This window comes from Geospiza fortis, unplaced genomic scaffold (genome assembly GCF_000277835.1).
Source record: "Geospiza fortis unplaced genomic scaffold, GeoFor_1.0 scaffold286, whole genome shotgun sequence".
Classification (NCBI taxonomy): Eukaryota; Metazoa; Chordata; class Aves; order Passeriformes; family Thraupidae; genus Geospiza; species Geospiza fortis.
The window spans coordinates 113,149-132,953 of record NW_005054444.1 but is presented as its reverse complement, the minus strand read 5'-3'; the positions used below and the strand labels follow the sequence as shown (position 1 = coordinate 132,953).

At 39.0% G+C, this 19,805-nt stretch overlaps 1 protein-coding gene across 1 annotated transcript in view; it reads right to left on the bottom strand.

Moving 5' to 3' along the window:
- RSF1 (remodeling and spacing factor 1) overlaps positions 1-19,805 on the bottom strand; it is a 40,940-nt gene that overhangs the window by 7,535 nt on the left and 13,600 nt on the right. The window contains 11 exon segments of the mRNA XM_031062275.1: positions 1-2; positions 4-274; positions 1,974-2,165; positions 4,120-4,343; positions 6,021-6,228; positions 7,317-7,384; positions 10,257-10,363; positions 11,646-11,700; positions 16,075-16,154; positions 17,510-17,614; positions 18,811-19,008. The exon segment at positions 1-2 is cut by the window's left edge and continues 7,535 nt beyond it. Coding sequence (XP_030918135.1) covers positions 1-2; positions 4-274; positions 1,974-2,165; positions 4,120-4,343; positions 6,021-6,228; positions 7,317-7,384; positions 10,257-10,363; positions 11,646-11,700; positions 16,075-16,154; positions 17,510-17,614; positions 18,811-19,008 — 1,510 coding nt within the window.

Below are 19,805 nucleotides of genomic sequence, written 5' to 3'. Positions count from 1 at the left end.
TAGCAGTGCTTCTTGGGGTTGTCTGGGGGGGCTTGTGCTGCTGGCAGCTTATCTGCGGGAGCGGGGGTTTCTGCGTCGTCGTTGGCGTTTTCACACGCATCTTCCTCGTCGGTCTCAATTCGATTCAGGCGTTTGCGGACAGGCTTCCCTTCTTCCTCCTCATCCTCTCCTTCTTCCTCAGAGTAGTCATCTGTACTTCGCCGACGTTTTCGAATCAATCGCTTGGACTCCTTTGTGGATTCATCATCTTCAGAGTTCTTAGATGTGTAGCTCTCTGGAAGAAGCAGCAGACTTAGAGCCATTAGCAAATCTCAGCGCAACATTTATTGTTCATCTTTCACACTCACCAACAAGACAGCTCTCTGAGCACACACATTTCTGCCTCCTTCCTCAGGTTCCCCAACCAAGCCAAAAGGCTTGCATTCTTTCTACTTTTTAAATTAACTTCTAATGTAGCAAGTATTTTTAATTTATGGATATTCTGTTTCCAAGCTGAGAAGTACCAGAGACTTTGGAAGTAGGCGTGCTCTGCCCTAAAACTGGTAACTCCATGCTGGGAATAACACAGAACTGCACTCCTCATCTCATCGTATGCACTTTATTTGTACCTTGACAGAAACTCAGAACCGAAATAATGGCTGCTCTATCATAAAATTCATGTATCTACACACACACACACACACACAAAGCTGTACTATACCCCTGCCACCCCCAAATTATATACAACTTCTTTTAATGGGAGGCTTGGTGTTTTGGCAAATTGGAATACTGCCTACACCCTGACAGCCTTTACACTCATCTTTGGTGGCTGTGGTGAGAAAAGATAGAAACTGAAAAATCAAATGGCAAACATAATTTGTTGTCTCTTTGTGAATCCCATTAGAAATCATGGGAATTTTCATTTTAAAGGGTATTATTTAATGTAGGTTCAAGTTGATTGAGACTGTCAGTGTTCCTCTATTTTTAAAGTAATTACAATTTCAGTAACACTGTTATGTGTTTTATGATATACTGTGGGAATTGTGTGACAGTGCTGGAAAGGTGCCAAATGGTGCTGATTTTAATACATGGAAAGCCAGTACTTAAAATACCTGAGGAAATGGGACTTCATGAAGAAAAGACAACGCCAATCAGGGAATGTTTAAAGCCACTAGTGCTGGCAAAAAAAAGCCACCACAGAGCCTGAGAACAGGCTGTATTGAAGATCATGTTTTTGAGACACTAGAGACTTGCATCACATACTTGTTTTCCTTCACCTAGAAGATATTCTACCACACTGTAATCTCAGGAGAGCCCTTCCAAAACTGAGGCACTCAGTGTGCCAAGGACAGCCCATTTTCTGAGGAAGCCTGGTATCCATTGCAACTTGCACCACTCAGCATTCAGAAAGCCAGAGCTAAGGTCTGATAAGCCAGGCATCCACAATCCAAAACAGCCAAAGTCACCGGCTGATTTTGTAAAAGCTAATTAATTATAAATCACAAAGCACGCCAATCACTCATGGTGTGCCTGACATTACTGAGAGAGGCTTTCTCTGTACTTGGCACAGCTCCTTCAACAGGAGATGGAATGAGTCTGAACCACCAGCAAAACACAGTCAGGGCACCAGTGGCAATGCCCTTCCTCTTACATAAGACAATCTTTAGAGGCTGGTGGGATGCAGCTTTGTGACCTCTTAACAGAAAAGTGCTGAAACAGCTGTATTACTGCCAATTTTGGAATCCCAACATTCTTGTCAGGCAGTAAATTCAGACCTGGAAATCTGAAGGAGCAGGGGCAGGGGCAATGATAAATTTGAGAAGTGACTCAGCGCATCATAAAGTACCAGTGGGCTGTTTCAGAAGGAGAGTTTCTGAGAAACATCAAGGAACTCTAAAAAGAAAATTCTCTGAAATCTTGGAATTACATAACTTTCCCTTTGTGCTGATGCTGACATGCACATGCTCCTGGAAGTGTTGGACTATTTATTTTACCTTCACTATCTGAAGTGGAGAGCCTGCGTTTATGAACTCTTCTCAACTCCTTCCCATATCGGACACTTTTCTGTGAGCCATCACTTTCTGAATCTTCCTTATAATTAACTTGTCTCTTCTGATTCCGTCTTGATCTTCTCCTCCTAGTTTCCAGGTAATCATCATCACTGTAATCTGTATAATCACCACTCTCTGTGTGGAACAAAACAGTGATGTGCATTAGTCCATCAAACCAATACTGCCTCACATAAAAAAATTAGGTAAGTTTCCTAATTCAGATAGTTTCCTTACGGTGTTTTTGTTGCCCCATCTCTACTGGTGTCAAAGACGTCTCCAACTCCTGACAGTGGAAACAATCTTACTGAAGTGGAGTTGATGGCACACATTACCAGTGCCTCAGGAGAGTCTGTTCTGCTTTTAAAATTTAAATAATGTGTACTCTATTAGAAGACTTTTAAGAACAGGTAGATGGAAAATGACTGACAAGAGGAAACTCCAAGATCAGAGTTATATAAGTTAACAACAAAAACCAGTTTCACTCAATTGTGGGTTTGCTTAAAACAGAAACCATACAGAAGAAACTTACCATCAATCATAGTTCTTCCTGCACCAGTCTACTGCAGCTAGAGTCTTCAAAAATTAAATTTATTTACATCAGTTGAAAATAGCCTCAAATCAACTTCATCTGCTTTTCACTGAGCTATGTCAGAACCATTATCCCAAGATACATTTCTATAAAAGTCACACACTATTTCTAAGTTAGAGATTGACATGAGCCACAGATCAAAGTGTCATCCTCTTTACTTCCTAAAATATTAGACAAAGAAACAGAGCAAGTCAGCAAGAACAACCAGCTTCAGAAAGAAATTCCATCTCTGGAGACTGAAAATAAAGCCTCTTGCAGGGCATCTGATTTTCTTGTCTGGAAACAGGCTTAAAGCAAGATCCTGATGGACAATAATGAGGGTGAGAGAGAAAGAAACATGCAGTTAACACTATACTTTGAATATATATGGAATGATACAGGAATCAGTTGATTTTATCACAGATGTGTGTCCACCAGGAAAAAAACAGTTGTTCTTGTGCATTACAGAACAGATAAGCAATCTCTTTAGACTTCTGTCAGTATCTTTATTGATAAGAGCTTATGATCAGTGCAATGATGCATTGAGGACAGGGAGACAACAATCACTCTAATCACTCCTATAGCTGTTTTCATCTGTCCATGTATGAATCTTTCTTTTGGAAATCAGTATTCCAAACCAATTTTCTCCAACATGTCCATCATCTATAATCTAGACAGACAGATAAAACACTGGTAACACAACACACACTGCAGTAAGTTAACACTCCAGTATAGTCAGAACCTCAAATCCACAATAAGAGTGAGAAAAAATGAGTGCTTATATATGGCACTTTCTAGTCTGTTCTCAAATGAAGCAGAAACAAAGAGGACTGTCTTCAGAGAAAGATGGTGATCATGAAGAGGCTTATGTAGTGCAAAGGTACTATTCTCACACTTCAAACCATGCCAACAGAAAATGAAGTAGTTGAAGGACAAGTTGAATAAAGTGAATTATTAGGTTCTCTTGTGATGCAAAGTCTTCAGTTACTAAAGATTTCACGGATAATTTTAGGAGAAAGAGATTCAAGGTGTTATTCTTTGCTTTCAAGCCTCCCAGAAAACACAAAATGCCATACAACTGAAGTTTTCTTCCATAAAAGTGACGGAAAATGTTTCTTTCAGAATCTTTTTCATAGCTGTATTCAGAAGGTCTTCTACTAGCTATAAAGTAGCACACTTTTGTCTCCATCCTCTTTCCTACAATCCTGTGCCAAACATGAGAGGTACAGAGGTAGCTGCAACTATCCACAATGGTGGCCTCTAGAATCATAGCACAAGCATTTATTTAAATACATCATTACCTAGAAATGCCAAGAACTTAGTGCTCAATATCAGTTTCCTGAAAAATACTGACAGCAGAAGAAGTAGCAAACTGCTTTGCAGCAAAGATGACATCTGACTTGACCAAAGCAAGCAAACAAGTTAGTTAGTTGTGACAGAAGCTCAGACTGCCCCTCTCTCTCTCTCTCTCTCTCTCTCCCCAGAACACAGTATTTAAAATATCAGATTGCTTATACTCACCAGACTCTCTGCTTGAATTGTCCTCAGACTCTTCATCTTCATCATCTTCAGAGTATTTTTTCTTGACTGTTTTCCTTCGTAACCGCCTGCTTTGCCTCATGGGCCTGGAGAGGTGTCGCCTGGATATGCGGGCGCAGAACTCGGAGTCACTGTCCTCGTTTGATGGTGGGTCATCTTCACTTTCATCCAGATTTTCCTCTGATATAACAAACTCATCCTGAGATCTGCAAAGGAAAACCCCAGACAACAGAGATGGGTATTACAACCAAAGGATTGAACTAGTACTTGTATTTTACAAGCAAGTGATAAGTACCATTGTACACAAAACAAAAAAAGCACAAACCTTATAATGAGGAGCAAAGACCCAGGGAGAGCCAGCTGCCATCACTGACATGAGGTTTCAGCTGTGTATTTGGGACAGGGCTCTACACTGCACGACATTACACAGCAGACTACAACAGCAGGTGGATATAAACGCTCTGTCAAACCAACACTGCAGGTGGCATTAACACAGGACAGATTCTAGAGTGTTCATATTGTTCATTGCAATGTAATGTCTGCACAGCAGTAACCGTGGAGGGAAAAAACCACCAACAATGTACTAGCAAAGGTGACCTTTCCTTCACAAACCCACAACTGTTCCACACAATTTCCGAGAATTAGAATATTGTGTCTTCATACAAAACTATGGCTCTAATGCAAAACATGCACCTCACAACCTTATAAGCTTGCAACATTCCCATAATTTCAAGTGAGTCAGGCTTTTTTAAAAACCATTGAACACTGAAAGTACACAGTCACTTGCATTTGGCTGCCAGCTGAATCTAAATTCCAGCGTAAGATCCAGAAGGCCCTAAGCAGAGGATGGAGTTGAAAATGCATGAGCACACTTTAACAGATCAATGCACTATTAATTCTGTGACATTTCCACAAGCTACACTCATTGATTGGAAATTTCCAGCATGTGTAGCTCAATTATTCAGGGTGCCAATGAAATATCCTCAGCATGGTCACAGGTGAAAAACAAAGCTCAAAATTTGCATTTATCTTGTATAGATTTTCCATACACTTACTAAATTGACTCAATTATTGGTATAAAGCTTTAAAAGTTGTTGGTAAAGAGCCTACAACCTCATGCCTGCTTTATTATGTTGCTTCATTAAGGCATAAAGTTAATCTAAAATTATCAGGTTTTTTTACATCAGTAATTGCCCAGACTGAATGAGGAGAAATTCTGTGGAAAGTGAGTTTCAGTCAGCCAGAGCAACGACATGTATTTGTTTTCTACAGTATAAGCCATTTCTTTGACTGTTTTCAAAATCTACCTCCTACAGAGCAGCAATCAAGAACTAATTTCAGAATCTGCCTGACAGGTTTTGTATGCTCCAAATAATGAAAATTTTCCTCTTCCAATTTCTAAATGACAACCAGGCCAAAAAAATCCTACAAAATAGGAATTTTCAACTCTAACTTTTAAAAGGGAACAACCAGCCTCATTTTAGCTACATTTTTGTTACAGATTTCTGCTTGACACACACATCAGCCAGAGAACTGAGCCCACCTGGCTCCTTCACTAACAGAAGCCTGTAGTAAGGCCTCAAACATCACAGTATTGTTTCCGGCATGTATTATGCTTAAAATACAGATTGGATGATGTCAGCACGTGGACCCAGAACGCAGTTTTTCCAGTACAATGTTCCCCTAGGCCAGGCGGACTCCATGGTAGGGGGTTTGGAACTGGATGATCTTTAAGGTCCCTTTCAACCCAAACGATTCTATCATTCTCTGAGTTTTACTGGCAATTGGGAACATGCTCCTGATGATCATTTCAGGGGCACTCCAGAGTCACAGAAGCCTGCAGAGGTCAGCAACTTGTGGTGGAAGTTAAATTGCAGACCTACCCATCACTGATCTTGAATTCATCCTCACTCTCTTCTTCATCCATATTACTGTCACTATCCAAGTCATTTAGTCGCCGTCGTTTCTTGCGTCGTGCTGCAGCAGCCCGTTGTGGTCGCTTGTTTTCCTTCCTTTCTTCTTCAAGGATTGTGGAAATGTCTTTTCCACGGTGACCTGTGATATTTGACATGTCTTTGCCTCTGCCAATGCCTGAATTCAGTAAGAGAAAGGGGAAACAACAGTAAGTTTATTTTCTTGTTTAACTTTCTACAGATCTTTCTTGCATGTGCCTACTTTCAGTTTATTTTCTGTCAAGCAAAGTATTTTCTTGTCAAGCAAGACTATGTCCAGGGTCTTGCTGCTGACATACACAGCCCAGATGTGGTCACTTGGAAATACTGACGTCCATGCAGAAGGTCATGGTTAAGCGTCTGCATTCTAATACTCAACCCCAAACCACACTATTACCATGCCAGTGCCTTTTGAGAGGGAAATTACGAGAAAATACACTTTTTTCATAATGCTGAATATCCTTCTTAGGAGATGAAGGGTTTGAGTTGTGGTTTGGCCAGGAAGTGGAGTTTTTGAAAAGGTATTTTAGTGTTGAGACTTAGTTATGTTTACTGTAATGGACCTTGTGTTACACACCCACAGATTTTCAGATTGTCTGCCTACATCCACGAGTTTCTGAAACTGATGAGTGTCTGGAAATGCCACAGGCCAAACAACTGAGGGACAATGTTTCATAGCTGTTTTCTTCAGGCAAGTTAAGGTGATGCAGAAGCACAAATCCACCTCCATCCCTCTCAGATAGTGCTGAAGATCTCTGGTTTGGTCCCATGTTGCCTTAACAGGCAACAAAGAACAGAATTTCACTTTTTTTGTGTTCAGATGAGAAGTGCTAATAGATCTGAATGAATATTAAGAAAATTTCCTACAGCCAGACGTTTAGGGGGTCCAACTGCAGACCAATTTGTGAGTCCTCTTTTTACAGGGGACAAATGTCAATAGCACTGCTGCCATTCCAATCTCAAATCCAAAACTTACTCATTACATATATAAAAACCTGTACAGGCTAGATTTAACTATCAACTTTTACTTATTTTCTTACATCTTTTGGCAGCATGGGATGGCCACTCTAAAATACAGCAGTAAAAAATATCCCTGGCAAACTACAGAGTTTAAAGGGAGAGGGTTATATTTATTGCTTCTCATATCAAAAAAAATTTGCTCTCCATCTTCTTGCTCTCCATCTCCATTCCCACTGCAATGCAAAACAAGTAACATAAGAAACATACCTCCTCCATCAGCCTCCTTGATATCATCTTCAATTGCTTCATCAATTGCCTCATCAAATTCATCAAACCTAAAAATAACAGCTTCCATTTACCACTTTGAAGTGAACCTTAATTAAATAGTTACAAAAACATACCTCAAAATCTGAAGAAATTACACTGCACAGAGTGGGCTGGATACATAATTAACTGAAATAATGGGCCAGAATTTTTTTTAATGGCTATTTTATTATCAAAGTTGTGCTTCTTACTTCTACTTGCTTGCGGATTATTTACCATTGCCTGTCTTCCTACTGAGTTACATGAAAAGAAATCCCCTCCCATTTTACACAACAGGCCTCTGAATTTAAACATATATAATCTGAAAGTTCTTTAAAATGGTTTCAATAGCATTTTCATACAAAGTATTCACCATTTTTTCCACAATTTTTATTACATTACATTAGCTCTACCAACCTTCAAAACAGCCTGAGAATCATCTATTAAACTCAATGTACAACTCTTTTTTCTGTCCACATTTTCCTTCAGAACCGATTTCCCATAGCTGCTTTCTACTCTTAAAGCTCATGATACTTTCTGGATCTGCAACATTCTAAGCTGAACAGATAAAACACAAAGTTCCTCATAAATCTACATAAGCAAGTTGTAATGCAATGTTACATAACTGAATAGGACAAACAAAAGCAAAATCTTTGAATCTGCTTGTCCTGGAACAGCTTTTATAAAATTGCATAAATCTCTGCACCCTGAGTAGCTCATTTAAAGAGAACAGCAAACTGAAGAAAAAAGATCCAATCCTTTCAACACAGATGACCTCTGTTTGTTTCTTCAGTTATGAATTCAAATTCCATAAAAAAGGATTGTTACCTGTTCAAAAAAACAGATGCCTTAAGCTCCAACATGCGAAAGTACAAATTTTATTAACTATATAGAAAAGACTTTTTATTTAGATCCAAATTCTTCTTCTTATTTTTAAAAAAGTTATTTGTTGTATTTTTTCAGATACAGACAGCGAACAACTCGACAATATGTTCATTAAAGATTCCACCTCTCAGTTATATTTACCTTGGTCCTCTATAGGAACCTCTGGCAGTACAAGAAAAAAAGAAATCTAATACTTTACTCTGTATTCCAATAGTAAGCATAAAGCACTTTCTCCTTTAAAAATAAGGTGATGGACTTCTGATATCTTGTTATCAGGATAAGGAAATAACTCTGAAATTACTCCACCAGTAAGATTAGTTCCACATTACTCAAACACTGTTTTCCCTTCACAGCTAAAAAAAACCCTCTTTAAAAAGTGAGAAATCACTTAATGCTTTCAAACTACTGCTAACAAATAACCTGAGCTCAGCCATGGGTGAGCTGACAGCTGCTTGCCCATTAGGTGTAATGGAACATAATTTCTTCTGCTGCTGCTTTATTCATGATGCAGGTTATTGCTAACTTGCTCATGAGAGGACTCAACAGAAGGGTAATACAAAGGGATTACAGCCCCCTTAGAGAACCAGGATGTCCCCCATACAGATCTGTTTCCTAGTGGAATAAGATTTTAAGCATTTATTTTCCCCTGCTGTCACAACTTTCAGTGACACCAGTGGAACTTCACTGCAGACACATAAATCTGACACACTGATATGTGTAATATTTTCACCAGCTCAAACTTATGTGTATGATGTAGTCTGTAAGAAAGATTATCACTTTTTATCAGAAGACTGATTTTTCTGAAACATTACATTCAATAAAAATTTACTGTCATTGCACAACATCAGTCCTGCTGAAGTCATGACACACACACTCTACAGGCAAGGGGTTTTTATCTCCTGGTGAGATGCTGCCTGACCTGGCATTAACATAATAGCAGATCTGTGTAGTCTTGCCTGTAGCATAACATTCCCTACAGGAATGCTTAATTTCCCAAAGCAGCAATGGCATTTTCATTAATGTGACTTCTGTTGTTCATTCAGAAAGTTACCAAAATCCAACAGCTAAGCAAAGTCAGACAGAGTGCTCTGACTAAGCTGGAAAACCCAGCCTATGCAAATGCCATATCTCTCCTCAGCAGCCAAAACAGGTTGACTATAAATCCAGTGATGGTTATTGTTGGAAAGTTTGCTATTCTAGTATTGGAATGTTAAAGCTTTTGATGGTAAGGTTTACATAGAGGAACTACTGGGTTTTTTTTAGCATTCCCAATGCATCCGGGACAAACCACCACAATCTCTCAGGCAACCACATTATTTTTTAATCCCAAAGTCATTTTACTTGTCTAGTGGACTGAAGATGATACAGTGTCACAAGGTATTATTTAGAAAGCAGTTTATAAAAACAACTCGGTAATACACTGAGAATAAAAGTTGTTATTAAAATCATGCTGAATTTTGAAAACCGTAGTGACCTATTCTACTTTCAGAATGCAGAATCTTGGCACTTTCATTTACTAATTTCATTTTTGTCAAAATTTCTCTAAAGAGTTACACACTTCTCTAAAGAGTTGCATTTTTAGATGCACTGTGTGATAATTACATTGTAAGTTTCATGCCCCTTTCTTGTAAGGAAGGTCTAAGGTGGGGAGGGGGAAGACAGGAAGGAATCGAAGGCCTTTAGAGACACATGCGGAAGTCTCCTGTGCAAGAGAAAGGAAAGGTTTAATTCACCTGCTTTAACTTACTCCAGAAACTGCAGTAGTACCAAAACCTTCTCCAGTATTCCTGAACAAAACACCATACACATTTTCATTTTTTTAATGCATCACCGCTTCACTATACCACCTTATGCTCCCACAACCACTGAGCATAACCAGTATTCAGAGGAACAAACAAAGATACCTTAGTTGGGCTTCTGTGTTAAATGTAGAAGTTTACATGAGTAGTGGTGGGATGATTCAGAAAGGAAACAACAGTATGACTTTTGCTGTACAAGCTATTTTAACAAGCTGCTGACCTGTAGCTTATGCACTTTCGGGTTCTGGTAGATCTCCTTTCAAGTTTCGATTTGGGCTTTTTGGAATCTTTCTTCTTTTCTTCCTGACCTTCAGGTATTTCTGGCTCCTGTTCAGATAAGACAGAAGTGTCAAAAAAGCATTATCTCCTCTCTCCCTCACACTCATTATGACTGAACTTGTAATGCAGATTATTTCTTCTGTCTAGAAAGCTCATATGCCCAACACAGCACATTTGAACTTGTAATATAGTGACCTATTACAGCAGTTCAGGTGAATTTGCACATTTTGCCCTTTCAGGCTACATAACTTTCTAAACACAGAATTTAAGGGTTCAGGCTATTGGATCATTGTCTTTATGCTGCAATGCTGAGATCATGCCTCAGATGATACTCCTAGGACTAGTAAATGTGGCAGCTGAACAAACTGTGGCCACCACCTCTACATACTGAGCACAGGGGTACCTTTACGCAGTGAAGTTTCAATAAGGTTTCAAGCAGATTAGTTTTATTACATTGTTTGCAAGTTATTAATTTAAAAGGAAAATAATCTGGTCCCAGGCTGCATTTTCAAATATTTGCTTTCAGCCATAGATTCTTTTGCAAGTTTGTAAAATCTGTAATTGTTTTTCTGTTATTCAGAAACAGGGAGAAAATGCTGGCCTTGTTACAGCCAGGCAGAGTGGAAAGTCTATGTTTAAAATGAACAAAAGTTCCATTTTGAACTGCAAAGAACATATTATATAATTCCAGATGAAAGCATTTGGCTAACACTTCAAGAGACTTGCTTTAAGTATTTAAGTGAGAAGAGGCTGTTCTTCATGTGAATCAAAGCATTCTTCCTCTTTTCTCAAGGGAAAAGCATCTGTTAATAAAATACTAAATGTTTACAGCTTTTAATCACGTGACCTTATCCACTCGTTGAAGGCAAATGCTGTGTGGCCTAGAGATACTACACATTCCCTCTGAATCATAAGCCAGAAACATTTGTTTCCACCAGGTCCAAAGGAAAGCCATGACAATTAGCTCAGACCTAGGTAACTGCACAGCAAACACCAGAGCTAAATAACTGCTTCCCACCTTTACAAACTACTGAATATTGAGCACTCAACTCAAAACCCAACTGTAATGGGCAGGGAGGTAGTCCTGCAATCCCTCACTGGGAGAGGACTCTGGGTGGCATCAGGTGGCTCGGATAAACACCATAAAGCCCCCTTGGTTTCTCTGCTATATTCAGTCTAAAACGAAGAGTCTAGAATTATTTCTGATCTGCATATAGATTGATTTTTTTTTACATGATGCTACTAGCACCTCTGACACAGCACTGAGAGACTTCTTCCCTGAGAAGTTTGGAAAATAAAGCAATAATACCACACAGACACACTAGCTTACCTGAGGTGGAATGATGTTCTCAATACTGATACCCACATACACCAATCGCTCTTTTCTTGAGGAGAGAAAGAAAATGAAAATAAGCTTACAAAAAGTCTGCAGATATCTAAAATAAAGCTATAATTAGCACCATTTGAACTTCTTACTAGGCAGAAGCATCCAAGAGGATGTTCCAAGTGAAAAGTTATTGAATTTGGGATTATATGCTAATTCTCATGTGATTATATTTTTCTGCATGTATAATATAAGAGATTTCCAAAGAGTTCTGACAATCAACAGTACTTGAAGACTGTGGGCAGGCACCACAAAAATTATTGAATTTCTGTATAAAAAGTAAGTAAAAACCAACTGAAAAATATTAATGCTGTGATGAAGATTATGCTGTCAAATCCATAACTACCAACAATCATGAAGGCAATGAAAGATAAAATGAGAATTCAGAATCACACTGAACTGGAAAAAATATGTAAAGATAAAATATGTAAAGATCCAAAATCGTTAAATGCCAGATATTAGACTCAAGCAGAAGAACCAACGCTAGAAACACCAGGGGACAAATAACTGCCTACAGAGCAATTCTTTGCCAGAGAAGAACAGCCTGAGCAAAGATCAGCAGAGTCAAACTGCTGCTCAAAAAACTATGATGACAGATGGATGTGCAAATAGGACAACAGCTGACAGGACACCTTGAAGGACACCTGCCATGGCAGTCAGTCCTGTTCACACCTGGCTGGAGCACTTAGAGCCATCTGGGCACCACACAATCTCCAAGAAACATGTGATCCAGCTGAAGAGCTCAGAGCCAGCCAGTGGGAGTTACTGGAGGGCAGCAGACACACCCTGTAGAGAAGGGCTGAAAAAATAGGATGGATAAGTGTAGAGAACACTTGACCAAAGATGGGAGATAGAGAAGTACTCTAATACAGAACTCTTCTAAGGAGAAGCGGGCTGTTCTCCTTGTCAACAGTGTGTTACAGGATTAAATCTACAGAAGCAAAATTCAGTTTAGATTTAGCTTTCTTCAACACAGACATTCTGCATCATATGAATTGCCTCAGGGACAACTCTGGCTCCAGAAGGACACAAGTCTTCTCTAAGTCCTGTTGTATCTGTCAGTCTAATTAGAGATGGATTTCCTAACATTTGACAAACAGCACTACATGCTGATCTTCATGCTGCTGAACGGAACTTTCAAAGAACAGTCTCTGAGGAAGAACAGTCACGCACATAACTGCAACAATGCCCAGGACATATATTAATTTCAGCTATGTTTCCTTCATTGTGTTATGTTTTGCAAATAGAAGTACCTACGTTTTAAAATTTTGTTTCCAAAAATTTCATTAAGTTCTAAAGAATCTAAGTAAATTTTGAAAGTCCTCTGAGTAGCCTTCTGCACTTTCTAGCATAATACTCTTAAATAAAATGAACAAGCACAGTTCCTAAAGTAATACTTATAAAGAGTAAAAATGGATTTTAGGTTGTGTTACAGCTAAAAAGACCATGGACTTCAACAACTTGGTATCATTATGCCTACTGAAATGACTGGTTGTCTATACAAGGAATTGGTTTTGTATCCTAATATAAATATTCCTACAGGACAGATGAAAAGAAATCCTCACCCAACTGTGCACCATTGGATTGGTTGGATGAGGAGGAATGATGCTGTGCAAAATCACTATGCCCTTAAAAATTAATTAAAATAACATTTTAAGGCAAGGAATACAATTACAGAAATGAGAAAGGAACCAGAAGTGCAAACATTTTAGTATTCAGCAAGTTTCTTTGATGGTTTACTCAATTTCTCATTTCTGTAATGCAAAACACCAAGAGACAGGAGATGAGAAAAATTAATCTGTTTTTAATCATGATCAGCAAAGTCTTCCAGTCCTGCTATTCTTCTCCCTGGCTTGGGTATACACTGCTTAAGAACTCAGCAAATGGGACAAGACAATCCTGCTGAGGTCAAGGTCTTGAAATGAAATACAGAACTATATTGAATGAATTCTTTATTCCTTGTGTGGCAGACAGGAGCTCAAGACTTTAGCCAAGAGTTTAAACATTTGAACAAAGACATCTCCAAGAGCAGGAGCAGATAAGTGCTGGATGGTTATAACATCTTCCTAGGCAAATTCAAGATAACATTTTATCTCAATTACGTGGCTGCAAAAATTGCTACAGAGAAGTCACGAAAATGTGTATGAAAGCAAGTACTCCACCTGGTTTGGCCTGGGAGAATTAGACAAGTAGTTCCATCAAGAAGTCTCAGAGTATCTAACATGGATTAAAAGGGAGATCCTAGAAGGCTTTCATGTCCATTCCCTCCAGCTGGTGATAGGACATGATTACAGAAGTTTTAATCTGCACATGAGAAACCTGAAATTCAGCCAGGTTGTTGTCGTAGCACCTCGAATTCATGAACAGAAAAAGGGGGGAGAAAGGTATAATTTCATCCATGTATTTGTAAGTCAACAGGAAACCTGAGGGTTTCATTTTAAAAATCAGTGACATGACAGTTTGGGGATGTGCAAGCACACAGCTGAACAGCTGAATCAGCCTCAGTCAGATTCCTGAGAGCTGGAAAGAGCAAAACATCACTACTTCAGAAAGCATGACAGCAACACTGATTCAAAGAACCTATTAGGTAGACAGATCCATAATGACAGTCGGATTTCTTCTCTTTCCCAAAAAGACAGACACCAACCACATAGTGAGTTTTCAGAAACACTGCATTCAAGTATGTCTGTGCCCCAAGCAACCAACCTGCTTTAACTTATACACTGAGCTGTAATAACGAGTCTCATTTCCTCTGGCATTATGATTCTTCAGCCTTTTTACCTTATTATTTGCAACAATACAGCATTAAGTTGGAAGACTTCAATATTCAACTATTGCATTGTGAAATCTATTATAACTCAGTTTTATAACATACATTATAAAGCATTAGGCTCATTTGGTATGAGGATGATCAAACTGTAAAACAGTTATTAAACAGATGTTTCAGACACTGAAAACTGCTATGACAACAACTGTATGCTCTCCTGTTGCTCTCAGCACATTGTGTTTTTATGCAACACTGGTGATTTCAAGAAAGCAAAACACACTGGCAAAAGCTAGCATCCATGTAATGTTTGCCAGCAGAATATTTACTAAAGTAGGTTCAAAAATACTGTTCACTAATAAAGAGCACTCCCACCACAAGGCAAAGCAACAGAGTTCCTGTGTGTCCCATACTCCTGCACAGATGGAAGGCTGTGTATTTGCTGAGTTCACTCATAAAAACAGCTGATAGTTTCATTCCCACAGCTACAAATTCAGCACAATTGGCAATGGATAATTTCACCACAGTATGATCTAGATACACTCTGAGCAGAAGTAGTAACATCAGGAACAGTTGGTACTTGATCTGTCACTATTATTGTTGCTGTTGCAACAGCAATAACAAACAGATTTGAAGAAAGCTGAAAGACACAGATTGTGCTCCCATCTTGCCAGTAACCGACTCACTACATCTCATGTAATATTACAGTCCCTGCCACACATATAAGCCTGCACAATTACTTTCTTTAAAAAGGCCTCACCTTCTGGTGAAATTTGCCTTTTAAGATAAAATTAATGCAAAGTTTTGTTTAATAATGCATACAGACGTTATTAAATTCTGCAAAGTACTCAATATATGTCCTAAAAAGTATAAATTATGCAGAATGTGTTTCGTGTTCCTCATTTCCAGGTCTGAAAACTGCCAATAGAATGTTCCAACTGTTAAGGCTGTTGTTCCTAAATGCAGTAAATATGTTTGCATTTAGCCTTTGGTAAAGGCAGGGGTGGATAGCTGGTCAGAGCAGGTGATAATAATACCAAGGTTGTGGGTTCAAACCCTGCATGGGCAATTCCCTGAAGAGTTGAGGTTGATGATCCTTGTGGGCCCCTTCCAAGTCAGAATATGCTGTAACTCTGTGAAACTTCACTGACCCACTGCCCTACAGCAGTTGCTGCATAATCTTGTACATTAGGCAGAGTTTAACAGGATCCAAAAGTAACAACTCTCAAATCCCACAATAATCTGGATGACTTCTGGAGCAAAGTCAAGACTTAAACTTGCTTACAGCACGAATTCCACATATGACTGACAGTCAGCTGAACCAGTGCTGGAAACCCTTTAACTATTGGTACAAGAAAGTCAAATCTGTGTTCAGGCACTTTAACCAAATTTTAGTACAAATTTATTTGCTTACCTTTTCCAGTTATTTCCTCCCTTCTTACAAGCTGTCCCAGCACTGATCCAGCAATAATCAGTGGGAAGTCAAAATTGGTGTTACCAATTCCCAGTCTCATCACTGCTTTTCTCCCCAGTCCCCAGTTATTTTAATCCTTGCTCAATTATTACCACCCCCAGCACAGCACTGCTGTGAGTGCATCCAAACAACAGTACCTGCGTTCTGCACGCTCCTTCTTTTTTAAGACCACATCCAGATCCTGTAATTGTTCCTCTAATTTCTCACAAAGTAATTTCTAAAGGAAGGAAACACAGTATTAGTTTATTTCATAACCAGCAATTTTCACACTGAAGTAACATTCAGACTCTTCATTCACTCAGACTGTATCTGGAAGAAGCCTTGCTACTTAAGGCTTCTCTTCAATGAACAAGGCTTTACAATAAAGCCTGTCTTCTTAAAACATGAGCTCCACCATCACGGCAAGGTTGGATGAGACTTTGAGCAACCTGGTCTAGTGGAAGGTGTCCCTGCTTATGGCAAAGGAGGTTGAAACTAGATGAGTTCAGTGGGCACTGCAGCAAAAAGCAGAAATACACTTTAGGATAATTTCCTTATCAAATACTCAAGGAGTTGCATGCAAAAATTACTTCTAATGGACAAATTGTGCCTTAGTCCATGTTAATGCCCTCATTATACTATACTATTTCCAAGGATGCTCTTCATCCTTTTACAAAAATGTCATTTTTCATACTGAAGAGTACTTTAATAGCAACAGAACAAGGATAAGCTATAACTAAAAGTTTACAGAAAACATTCTTACATATTCAAAATCACTACTTAAAAACACTCCTCAGAAGACAACTAAAACGCAGTACCAAATAGAGCCATCTCATATCATGCCGAATGTCTCTAGCTTACTGTCAAGCAACAGCCCTTTTGGCACAGAATTTCTGTAAAACCAAGGAAAGGGGTTGGGATCAGGCAGATTATTCTGAAAATGTGTACAAATGGTTTCCCGTTAATTTAACAAGAGCAGCATCACACACCTTCTGCTTATCCTCCCAAGTACCAACCCTGCTTCTAACCTTGGAATAAGGGTTCATACTTGTCTATTACTTGACTAGAACAACCCTGGCTTTCCCATCAGAGACAAACTATACCCTGAGATTCATCAGTAACAGCAGCTTTCTCTAACCAGCTTCTGAGCAAATGTCTCTGAGGAAGGAATAACACTTCAGAAACAGCTGCTTGCTCTGGCCACTGATCCATCCCTTGTTGCCTACTGCTCCTGCCTCCCGGACAATAACTTAAATGCTTCTTTTGGGAAAATTTAAGATATTATATCTTTAATACTGTACTAGTCTTGTGATTAAATCAGAGATGGGAGATAATCAGTGTGACCGGAGATTCCCATTTAAAAATCAGCAACACATAGTCACTCATCACTAGCAGAACTAAGAAAGAGAAAACCACATCACAAATTCAGTTTTTTTTAATGGATGGGAGGGAAGATCAGCAGTCCTACCATTCATCCCAGTCTATTTGGTAACAGACAAAAAAGATTACAGAAAGGACTTGTTAAAGTCCCAGCCAATCTCCATGACCACAAGGGAAGCTGCAAGGAAGAGTGAAGTCAGAAAGGACCCGTACATGCTGGCAAGGCGGGCAGAACCACTCTCCATCAGGGATGATCATCAGCGGAGGGCGAAGGCAGGCTGTGTGGTAGCCACTGTCACAAGAGTCACACAACAAAATCTGTGCAAACAAAACATGTCATGAGTATCTTTTGGCATTCACATGTAACAAGCTCCACAAATATTTCCCCAGCCAACGCAGAAGTGTTTGGACTGTGCCAAAACAAAAAAAAAAAAGCCCTTTACCACTTATCCTGTACCACACTTCCAGGTCCAGGGGTGGTTTTCATGAAGAAGTTTATTTATCACAGTTTTCCACACTAACACAACATTTCCTCTTACTGTATTTTCTCAGTACTTAGTACTACTGGACTATGTAGACTGTGTGTCCTTAGTGTAGAATCTGGTAATGCTTTCTAGATCCTAGAATAAGTGGAAAACTCCATCTGAACAAGACATGGTACTACCTGTTTTCCCTCTGCTCTCTTATGCAGGAAACCTGGCCTTTTTTCTCAGTCAGGGTAACTTTATGACCTGGGCAGCAGAGACAAAGTCTTGCAGGCTTGCAGGGCATCCACAACTAGGCAATTACTAAAAGTTCCTACTTAGTTGGGAAAAAATTGAGATATCCCTTTTCATAAAACCTGAGAACAAAGCTGGCATAAGCTGTGTGTATATCTACTGAAATACTTATCTCTAACATCCTAAAGGACAAACTTTCTCTCAGCTATGCCAGGATATCTGTCAAACACCCAAGAGTGGGCTTATTTTCTGGATTCAGGACTGTACATGATGATTTCCCAGATAAATAGAGGAATTCATTATGGTATCTACCACAAATAAATGAGAACCACAAGAAATAGCAAAATGTTGTGATCCGTCTGGGATTTCACTGTAATCAGTCCTCAGGGTGAGATGCAGCTACATCCAATGAAGATGACTATGCAGCTGTGTGGCTATGCCACTGATGCCTTGTAAAGGAGACATCACACTGAAGGGGTCCTTTTTAATGTTGCTTCCTCTGTACTCATTGCAGCTGCAGGCATAACCTCAAAGCCTCACCCAGACTGATTCTCAATGGGCTAAGGTGCATTGCACCTTGTAAAAGACACTATTTTTGTTTTGGCAAACAGGAGAAGTAACTTCCTTCCCTCCTTATTCAAGGTAACTCATCTACTCCTGAGTTTACCAGCTAAAAACTAGAAGGCACACTCCTACATATGGCCACCCTGAAGGATGACTTGCCTTCAGACACCATCAAAGCCAATCCACCAAATCTGACACTACAACCCACAGAAGCTTTCCTCAAAAGCCTACCAATTCAGGATGATTGGGAAGGCCACACTTCTTGCAGGGTTCATCATCATCAGCAGGTGGAGCTTCTTCTTCCTCCTCTTCCTCCTCTTCTTCCTCCTCCTCAGAGTTTTTTTCACTCTCAGAGTCCTCAGTCTCTTCATTACTTGAGTATTTCCACCTGCCACGTGTCCGCGTACCCGTCCACCGAACTTTGCTTCTCTATGAGACACCATTTCAAAGAAAAAACACAAAGAGTTTCTTCCCAGATCTTAATAAAATATTTGCCTCCAGAGTAAAGTGATTCATTTCAGTCAGAATAGCTGTAGTAAATTTACAGCAGAGCATTTCAACGAATGTTGTCTTTCCAAGATCCTTAAAATGCAACCAGATAAAGGGGAAAAAATTGCATCTATGTGCAGAAAGAAATTTTCAAGTAAGATTTAAAAAATCCATTACAGAGTCTCAGTTTAGGCTATGGATTCATCATACAGCATCATAACTTCAAATCGGTTTTTATAAGACCCATCTTTACAAAGAAAAGGAACCCCAATACAAAAAGTAAGCAATTTAAGATCCTGGTATTCTTCATCCTGTTTAAATGACAGAAGTTTAACAGCCTCAAACTTCTTCCTCTATCATAACTATTTTAGAAAAGTAAACATCTTTAGATCTCTTGCTCTTTCACAAATAGAAATCAAGTTAAAACAGTTAAAACACCTGTAGCAACAGTACCTCAAAATACTAATAACTTTCAGGACTTACAATCCCTCTTACTTTCACATGTTTTCTATTTTAATTAAAATCTTCAAATGAAAAATTTGGTTTTCATTTCCCTGTGCACGTGACAGCATTTTTCAGTATAGATGTTACGATTCACTGAAAAATCAACTGTTTTTTTCATTTTATTATGGTTATCCAACATACCAGTATGTGAAAGAAACTTTCTTTCACATTCTAAGTAATTGAAAGCTTTGGGAAAACTACATCAGTGAAAAATATGTTGGAAAGGAAAATTA